Raw genomic sequence first — 10,376 nt, forward strand, 5'->3', positions numbered from 1 at the left:
TGCCAAAGGAGGAGATTGTTAGGATATATGTGTTTCACATTAAGAACATATGTCATGATTTTATGTAATTGGCTTATCTTTTGACAAAACGCACTTTACTTGTATTTGGGTAGATTTAGGATGTGTTTAAATATTTCAAGAAACCATATTTCAAGATCAAGTATTGAAGCCTTCAAGTCTGTCCAAGAAAACAAATTCATAGTGCAAAATCATTAAAGCTTGACAGCTGGCTCGATAGCTGTATCTATCGAGCTTAAAAAAGCTGTTCAAAGATTCGGTGTTCTCGACAGCTGCTCGACAGCTGCTCGACACCTCCTATCTGTCGAGGTTTAAGATTTTCAGAATTCAAATCTAATTTTCTTAGGATCCGTGAATATGTCTTTGAGCCTTCTTTTCTCCTAACCCTAGACATATAAAAGGATTGTTTTAGGGGCCGTCAAATAGTTCACAAGTTGCACAAGTTTTGAGCAAACTCTGTTCAAGCAAATTGTGACCAAAGACGAAGTTCTTGCCCTAGTTCATCTCTTTCTCTTGAAGAAGTTGTTGTGTATGTGCACCGTAGGGTTTTGTGACCAAGCATCTTTTTGATCTTCATCGTGTGGATAAACTGAAAAACTTTGCAACCAACAATCTTCTTAGTTGGTGATTGAAGTCGCGTACTGGGATCCGCGCAATTGGTTAGTCACGTACTTGGGAGTCATGCATTGAAAAGGGAACTGTCACTACAGAACAAGTCCAATTGGGTATTGGGGTAAGGGTTCAACTGTAGGTTGGTAAAGTACTTGGGATTCCTTTACTTGTAACCGCTTGTTGTGATAATAGTGAAGTTTCGAGAGTGGTGACCTAAAAATCACCTGGTGGGATTTTTGCCGTTAGGTTTTTCCCATTCGTAAACAAATCACCGTATTATTTATTTTCCACTGCATTATTAGTTTATTGGTGATTTTTTTGTGCTACCACGCGTTTGCATGATAAATTGATTAATTAATAACTTGGCTAATTAATTAATTAATTTCTATCACAAAGGATCATTTAGTTTGTGGCTTATCAGAATTTTATAATCTCTTTAGCAAAACATCATATATAATCTTGTAAGATATTACTTTTGCCATAGTATTGGCTCTAGGGCATGCATTGTTCTTGAGTTTTTCTAGCAAAGTTATTATTTTCTAGACTAAATTGTTGAAACAATAGATGAATATAATGAACAAAAGAGAGTTTTTTTAATAAAGCTTATTTCTAAATTTTCCAATCGGATAGTTTATGTGTTTACTTACTCAATTGTGTACTATATTAGATTGGTAGTAGATGCTTACCAATATTGGTGGACAAATCCTAACACCCTAGTAATTTTAATTATTGAATTTTACCAAACTTTTTTTTTCCGGTTTCAATCATATTTTTCTATATATTATTGGTGCTTTAACGTGTTCTTGTTTTCCTTTTCTTGATGGAACGACAACCTTAACTACACTACAAATTCCGTTACAAAATTGGATGACATTTACTTGTTTGGATTGCTTTTTTGTGAACTTGGGTAATCGGTCACCAATGAGAGATAAAAATAAAAAATATTGTGTAAAACTCATAAAATAATATATTATTTAACAAGCATTACTGCATTAGAGTCTTGTACTCCATACAAGTTATACATAATTTAAAAAGCATAAAAATGGAGAAGAAATTATCTTTTCTTTATTGTTTGGAGACTATCCAATGCTAATAGATAGTTCATAATTTGAGCATAGTTCGTGTCTACTTCTTAAGGAAATTCTTGAACCAACGGGCGGAATGTTTAGGGTATCTTTTATTCCCATTTTTGTAGTCTACAAAGTTGAGCCCGAATCGAACACTGAAACCTGAGGACCACTCAAAGTTGTCCAACAATGACCATGCAAAGTATCCCTTAACATTAACGCCTTCCCTATATATACCAAAGAAACCAGTGACATCCAGTTAGACTTCTATAATTAATTGTGCAATTGTGTGTGTGTGTGTGTGTGTGTGTGTGTGAGAGAGAGAGAGAGAGAGAGAGAGAGAGATAGAGAGAGCACTTACTTGATAGCCCTATGAAGATACACAAAATGTTTATCGTGATAGTCAATTCGTATGGAATCAACAAGGGCTTCCTTGAGCGACAAGGTGGCATTATTGAACTCATCATATCCTACAAATATAGTTGGGGAATTTAGCTTCAAATGGAAATCTAATAACTACCAATAGTGTTCCAACTTTTTATGACCTTGTGGGATAATAGAAGAAAAAAGAAGTTAGAGGAAATCACCATTCTCTGTGATGTAAATTAGTGGATTGTGGTATTTCTTCTGTATGTAGAGCAAAAGATCTCGAAATCCTCTAGGATAAACATAAAGCCAATTTGAAGCAGCCTGCAATTTTTTAAGGATACTAACATAAGGCCAAAACACAATATGTTTATCTTTAAATGCAAGATAAAAGATTAAAAAAAAATTAGGATATTCATTATGTCAATGATCTGGCATCAATCATATTTATTACCATTTTAATTTATAATTATTATTTTTTCTGTAAAATCAGTAGTATCTTTACTATTTTTTATATGAAATTTCTAGAAGGCTGGGCCATTGAGTACTGTCAATATGCAATAAAATGTTTTTTTTTCCTTTACTACTAGAACAAAAATGTTGATATGTATTTAGCTAGCTAGTACATACCGGTGGACCAATGAGGATCCCATTCCGTGAAGCTGCAAAGACAAGAAAAAAAGTGTTCTAGTTATTATTACCATATTAGATACATAAGAAACTCATAAGCATGGCTTCGGGTGTTGAATTTGTACTTACTAGTAAGATTAGCACTAGCATCTGTCAAGTAACTTGCTCTATCACCATTTGGTTGAGGGGCATAAGCTGCATACTTAGCAGTATAGTAGTTTAATCCTATAAAATCATATGACCCGTTTAACTGTTTGGATTGCTCTTTGGTGAACTTGGGTAATCTATCTTTGACGAGAGATCTCATGCTCTGTGGATAGTCACCATTTGTCAATGGGTCCATAAACCTGCAATAACAATAAAAGTTTTAAAATTTATGCATATTATTAATCTATAAAATTTGTACATACTTATGTTGAACAAATTCTAAAGAAAGCCACCAAAAGGTGGTATGATTCAATTGGAAAGTGTCAACTTCATCATAATGGCCAAAAAGAATATTAAAAGAAATATTGTGCGTTTGGAAGCATTTTAGTGACAAGGAAAAGGAAAAGAAGAAAATAAAAGAAAATTTAGGCCATTTAAATGATAAAAAACTTCAGACAAGCTAGGGAAGGTTCTCAAAGCAGACTTCTTGGTTCTTGCCCAATAAATTTGTAATTCGATAACGTTTTTGCCCAAATGGGTTTATACTTTATAGAGTGACGCGTGTGAGTATTTTAGTAGTATGACACTATGACTTATTATATGACTTTGACATCGTAGATTCCAATTAAATCAACTGATAAAGTCTCTAACAATTGAATAAGAAATCTAAGACTCAATCTCCGCTTACATCAAAAACCTATAGGTGTATTGGTCTGATAATAAAAAACTATTATCAGGAACGAATGTCATAGGTTAAGACTATCTCAAAAGGCAATTTTTTTTTTTGAGAAACTTCAAACGGCAAGTGTTAAATTATAGTAAAATGTAAAATAAAAACCATAAAGCATAACTTACCATCCTAACATGAAATCAAGGCCACGTTGCGCAGCCCTCTGGTCTGTCTCTGCATTAGAGAACGGCACAAACCAGTGACTTATTAGCGTTATCCCTATCACTCCTTTCTGTGTTGCCTGCATGGTGAACATATTTTTACACTCAAAGCTTTTGCATGGGATTTTGTATATTTGTCTAAGTTAAACTACATTACAATTGTTCAAATCAGTTTCAGAAATTGCTACCAAGATGGTCTTGTATCATCTGTAAACCAAGTTTAACCAACCATGTATATTTAGGATTTTTTTTTTATTATAAAAAAAATATATATAAATTTGATATAGTTACAATGGAGAGGATTTAAATCCTAAACGTCTCCAATTGAGACACTAGGAAATATAAGTTGAGTTACAAAACTCTTGGCGCACATTTAGTGTAGCTTGAAAATATTTGGTTTTAATATGTTAAAGTTTTGTTAGTCGAACCTGATATTTTTTCTTGTACACTTCAACAGCGGCTGCATGAGAAAGCAGCTCGTGGTGTGTCACCAAATATGGCTCTATCCCTGAATCCCCACCAGTGCAATTTAGATTTTGCCAAGTAGAGCATCGACCTGGCGCTAACGATTTTTCTGCATAACCACCACTGCTAAAGCTCCACGGCTCATTTAGAGTGATCCAATGCTTTACCCGATCACCAAATTCCTTGAAGAGAAGTTCCGCATAGTCCCGGAAATCATCACTGCATATTAGATGCATATATTAGAATAACATAGTGATGAGTTTGAACTTGTCTCTCCACTCTACATCCTATTTTAAAAAATTAAAATTCTCATATAATAGGCTCCATTGATGAACTGGGCCCCATTTATCAAGGGGATTTGAAATCTATAAATAATATATATATATATATATATATAGAGAGAGAGAGAGAGAGAGAGAGAGAGAGAGAGAGAGAGAGAGAGAGTAAAACTTAGAGAAAGTTCAATTAGAATTTGCAATTAGTATCCAATTTTGTGTCATGTATCTAAATTTATGTGAGAACCACACCATAATTATCTACTTAAGTTTGTGTCATGTGTCCACTTAAGTTTTATAATTTTTGTGCTAAGTGAGTTGATGAGTGCAAAATCCTAAGAATCTAATATGAATGAACTATAAAAAAAAAAAAAAAAAAATTCACATATACTCAATAAAAATCATCACACAACAAAGATCACCACACGTTCTATCTTATTAAAAATTAGAAGAAAAAAAATTATCAGTATTGAATTTAGGTAAGAATTTTAATATGTGACTATAAGTTTACTTTAAAAAAATAATAATTTGTCTAATTATTTATATTCTTATGATAAAAATTGTTTTTAATTTTAAATGTATTTATTTATATGCATGTGTTACAGCTTTTTTTTAAAAAAAAAAAATTGACTAATTATTTATATTTTTATAATAAAAATTGTGTTTAATTTTAAATACATCCATGTGTTTAATTTTAAATACATCATGCTAGTGTTAAAATAATGGATAAATTTAAAATTTTAAGGTTTTTGACACAAACAGTTGGTTATCACTTAATATTGATGTCCTCGATCTTTCTTTTCTATTTTGAAACCTAAAATGAGAGTCTTTTAACATCATGATTATATACTATAGGGCTAATAATTGGGTGGAGAAGAGGGGTGGATTATTTGGTGAATTATTCTTTCTTTTTTTAGGGTAATTTGTTGGTGAATCATTCACTTACACAATTTTTGGACTTAGGAAACCACCATACTCATCATCTAAGGCTTGGGGAAGATCCCAATGGTAGATTGTTACAAAGGGCTTTATACCTGCATTCAGTAATAGAAAAATACAGTGTGAATTATAAGAAGTAAAATAAGCTAATGATACTTTGGAATTTTAATATTGAATCTTGACCTCTACTAAGAAGCCTATTGATGAGCTTGTTGTAATACTCGATTCCTTTCCGATTCACACTGCCACTTAGTTTTCCTTCTGAAATTAGTCCCAAAAATGAGATTGTTAGGAACATAGTGTGGTCACAAAACAATAGCCAATGCATTCCAACCTGGAATGTGTACTTGATGGTACCCATTTTTATGTCTTTTTCATTGCATGGATCTAACATTTTATTGGTTTATGAGAAGATAATCTTACTTGGTAGTACTCGAGACCATGAGATTGAGAATCTGTATGCATCTAAATTCATCTTATTCATAATCCGAATATCTTTCTGCAATGTATAATCACAAGAGATATTTGTTAGAATTCATCCTTTTTGTTCTTTTTTCTTTGAAGTATTTAAATTTAAATACGCAGAGAAAACCCATAGTATGAAACAAAAATGCCAAAGAGATGGAGAAGAAAAAATGGATAGTAAAGGCTTTAGTGTTTGAGTACAGTAAAGGCTTTAGTGTTTCAGTGAAATCAAAAGGAAAAAGTTTGGGATAGCATTCAAAATGCCGTGAGCTAAAATTGTGGGACAAGATAGAAGTTTTTATTAACAAATGTGATGTTAACTTCGTAAAAAACTAAAAAAAGTGGGGTGAATCCCTCAATGTGATGTTATTTTGGACATGTTTTTGTTTTTTTCCTACTCCGGACAAAGCATTTTTGAGGGGTTCCATATACAAAAAACAAATACTTGGAAACCAAACTATATCATTGCACACTTTTGGTGTGATGATTACTCCACAATAATAAGTGCTTAAGAGATATGGTCGTATGAGGAGTATGGGCCGAAGTTCAAGTCTGTAGGAGAAAACTTGGTAATTAATTGCTAATTAATATGAGTGATTTTCTTTCTTTCCAATTTATATTATGAACACAAAACAACATATTTACCTTGTAGAGATGATATTGATCGACAGCTACATCTGCATTGTTTCCATCCTTTATCCAATCTGTGATTCCATTGCAAGTTAATACTGTATTTAGAGAAAACCAAAGGATTTTTTTTCCTTTTACTGTTTAAGAACTAGTAATTAGAGCCATAAGAAAAATGGAACTAGTTATGGAAGAAAGGAAGGCTGAGAGGGGGAAATGAAGAAAAATAAGTACCAAAAGATAGGAATGTGAAGTTTTACTTTTTACGTCGTTGTTGTTTTGCTTTCTTTCTTTTTTTTTTTCTTTTTAAAAAATCAAATCAGGATAAGTATCCTCAAACACCGTCATAGTCTCATAACTAGTTCATATCTTGGTTCACCACCTACATCGCTTTATTACCAACCACTATTAGCTAAACACCGTTTCTCAAAAAAAAAATATATATATATATATTAGCTAAACTCCTAAGTTTTATCGTGAAATTATTATGAAAATATTGTGTTGATCATAGCTTAATAATCTCCTCATTTTGTATTCCTTTACTTTTATTGATTCAGGAAAAAAATTTATAATTCTAAAAGTGTATAGACTATCATGTTACTCAAAAGTTTAAATAACACGACATTTTGTAAATCTTAAAAAAAAAAATGAAATGAACGAAGTGTAGAGGCCTTGAAATAAGTTTTTTCCAGAACTAAATTTCATCGTAGTATTGCTTAATATTTCATTGGTAATTCATACTATCAAGTTTCATATTGTTGGAGAGAAAAAGAAAAAGAGACCTGGATGTTCATGAGTGTAAGTGTCCCATATACTTGGTCCTTTACCATCTTCTTTTGCTGCACCTTCATACTGAAAAAAAAAAAAAAAAACACGTGCACATAATAATATTGTTCATATGCTTCACATCCCAGGACATTTGAAAAAAAAAAATTATGATACAAATTAACATAGAGAAAATTGTGACTTAGTTACCTGATAAGCTGCGGCTGCTGTCCCAAAAATAAAACCCTCAGGAAAGCTGGTCCGGTTGAGTGAAGCAGGGTAACGGACAGCAATAACATTAGTCAATAAGCCAAGAAGAACTAGGAGGCCTAATACTAGATAGCTTTGAATGGCCATAATTGATTTTGGGGTTTTTTGTGTGTGTAGTACTAGGTAGAATCTGCCGCTTTTTTTATAGGGGAGCACTACATAATCTTATCTATTTAGAAAAATAAAAATAGAGATTAAAAAAAAAATGGAAAAGGACATGCAATATGTTAGTCAAACTATGATAAAACTAGAGATGAAAGAAAAAGAAACACATGGAAAAGGATAAGCAATAATGCAATATGTTAGTCAGTCCTTCTTATCCATTTAGAAAAGGAAAAAATAGAGATGAAAGAAAAAGAAAAAATACGTGCAATATGTTTTTCATCATAGTTATGAGTTATCCTTCAACCATGGATTTAAAAAGCAAATCGGACCAGCAGGTTTAACCGGTTAAATTAGAACCGGACATTAATCCGGTTCGATTATTCATAAAAATTAGAAATTAAAATAAATAAATAAAAAATAAATAAATAAAAAATAAAAAATAAAAAAGAGGAAATAACCGGTAATAGTAGGTTCAACCGGAAAAACTGAGAATCGGTATAGTTGAACCGGTTGTGTAACGGTTTTGCAAAATGGGTGAAACAGATTGAAAGATTGAAACCAACCGTTTTGCATCAAAGATCTTCTTCTTCTTTTTTTTCCTTAGATCTGCGTCTTCCAGTGATGACTGAGGCTGGCATCAAAGCTTGCTTCTTGGAGCGGTCAAAATTCCTAACCTTGCCTGAAAACACAGATCTTCACAAAGAGAGAGAGGCAGAGAGTATTCAGATATCTTCATTCTTTATAGACAGATAGAGAGGGAGGATGGTTGAAAATCTTTTTTTAGATTTGAGAGAGGACCACAAAACACACGGAAATAATAAGAAAAAACTGATCCATTTTCCTTATAAGAGCTTCTTCTTGATTTGTAAGAGAGAGGCTGGTTTGCAGTGTACTGTGCTGTGCTCTACTTGTTCAGTGTCCAAATTGCACACAATAGTCAATAACACAATGAGAGCCACACCCTCTTTTCTGCATTGCTTTTTGAGAATCAATAACAACCACAACTTTGAAAGCCTAAAGTTTAACCCTTACCTTTGATTTTTTTTTTTTCCACTTTTTTTTCATTAAGAAAATTATGATTAAAAAGAAATAGTAGTTTTATTAATTAATTAAGTGAACAATCTTAAAATCTTAAAATAGTGGCAATTTTTATATTCTAAATGTAAGATGTAAAAACTCAAATAATTTATCTAAAACTATGTTTTATAATTTTTAACATAATATTATAAGTAGTAAACTTATTATATATTTTATTAACTATTTTTATAATTTTAATATTATTAATTATTTATTTATAACATCATTCAATCCAACGATCGATCTGACCCCGATTGGACCCGAAAGACTGAGAACCACTTCCTTTTTCAATTTTTTGACCGTACCGGTTTTTAAAACCATACCTTTAATTGATTGTTTAACATTGTATGTACCACGTAGAATTATAGATATCCTCCAAGTTATAAACTTTGATCATTTAGAACAACTCATGAAACTCGTGAAAAAATCGATATATTTTTGTATAAAAACCTATTCTATAGAATTATAGATATCCTCCAAGTTACAAACTTTGACCATTTATATCAACTCCTGGAAAAATATTGATATATTTTAGCCTAAAAGCCTTTTTTTTTCCCTATAGAATTGTAGATATCCTCCAAGGTACAAACTTTGACCATTTACAACAGCTCTTGAAAATTTAATATATTTTAACATAAAAGTGTATTTTTTTTCTATAGAATTATTGATAACCTCCAAGTTACAAACTTTGACCCATGGTTTTAAAAACCGGACTAGCCGGTTCAATTGGCAACCGAACCTTAATCAGGTCCAGTTATTATTAAAAACCAAAAATAAGAGAAAAAATTACTAAAAATCGAAAATTGCTAGTTTAATTGGCAAAATTGAAAACCGGTACGGTTAAACCAATTTTTAGCTATTCTTCGTAAAAACCTCATATGTTGTGTTATATATATATATATATATAGAGAGAGAGAGAGAGAGAGAGAGAGAGAGAGAGATTTTGATTTTGAAAATTCTCTCAAGCCTAAAGTGGTGAAGTCTAAGACACTTACAGTGACCTCAAAAACATTAGATTTCCTATCTTTTTGTTGAGGAATGAGCCTAAAGACGAAGCAGATTTACAATAATTTAATCTGTCAGCTTCAGTTGTTGTTTGCTACTCGTGCGCAGACCCATATTGACGAAGAGATTGAGAGAGACAACATTGAAGAGAGATGAAAATTTAGCAAAAAGTTAGATAGGAAGGAAACTAGGTACATAATTCTTGTTTGAAGTTTGAACAAACGTGTGGATGTAGTAGGTTTTCAAAATGTGCAATGGGTGTGATATCAACGTGTAAGTGTAGGATAGGTGGGAAAAAAATATCAAGTGGGTAATGATATTGTTATCCATGGGTGCACTTACTTTTTGTTATTTGAAAAATTAATATATACTAAAATGCTTTACACCTACCCTCTTTATGTTTTTTTTTTTGGTTGAATTTTGTTAAGTGGTGTCCAAAAGTTGGTAAGTTAATGTTTAATATTTTACTATTATTTAATTTTTTTAGTTAAAATGACTAATTATAAAATTATTTATTTATTTTTATAATTATTAATTAATTATTTATGACATCATCGGTTCGACTACTGATCGAATCCTGGTTGGACCATAAAATCGGTAACCACTCCCTATTTTGGTTTTTTGATTGTACCAATTTTTAAAACCATGCTTT

The 10,376-nt window shown here is 31.6% G+C and overlaps 1 protein-coding gene across 5 annotated transcripts; it reads right to left on the reverse strand.

Moving 5' to 3' along the window:
- Positions 1-1,585: 1,585 nt before the first annotated feature.
- On the reverse strand, positions 1,586-9,854 carry LOC115976437 (beta-glucosidase 12-like). 5 transcript variants are annotated; one of them, XM_031097742.1, is made up of 14 exons: positions 9,715-9,854; positions 8,206-8,335; positions 7,478-7,523; positions 7,285-7,354; positions 5,834-5,909; positions 5,594-5,671; positions 5,418-5,505; positions 4,160-4,415; positions 3,696-3,811; positions 2,823-3,040; positions 2,694-2,725; positions 2,285-2,387; positions 2,059-2,167; positions 1,586-1,924 (listed from the first exon to the last, which is right to left on the reverse strand). In XM_031097742.1, the coding sequence occupies exons 2-14, from the start codon at positions 8,213-8,215 to the stop codon at positions 1,756-1,758; spliced, it is 1,371 nt and encodes a 456-aa protein (XP_030953602.1). In that variant the 5' UTR covers positions 8,216-8,335; positions 9,715-9,854; the 3' UTR covers positions 1,586-1,755. The 5 variants fall into 5 exon arrangements, with proteins under 5 accessions (XP_030953602.1, XP_030953609.1, XP_030953593.1 ...); XM_031097749.1 differs by lacking the exon at positions 9,715-9,854 and adding an exon at positions 6,521-6,579 and having other exon boundaries at positions 8,206-8,265; XM_031097733.1 differs by lacking the exon at positions 9,715-9,854 and having other exon boundaries at positions 8,206-8,630.
- Positions 9,855-10,376: the final 522 nt, after the last annotated feature.

This window comes from Quercus lobata, chromosome 1 (genome assembly GCF_001633185.2).
Source record: "Quercus lobata isolate SW786 chromosome 1, ValleyOak3.0 Primary Assembly, whole genome shotgun sequence".
In the NCBI taxonomy this organism is placed as follows: Eukaryota; Viridiplantae; Streptophyta; class Magnoliopsida; order Fagales; family Fagaceae; genus Quercus; species Quercus lobata.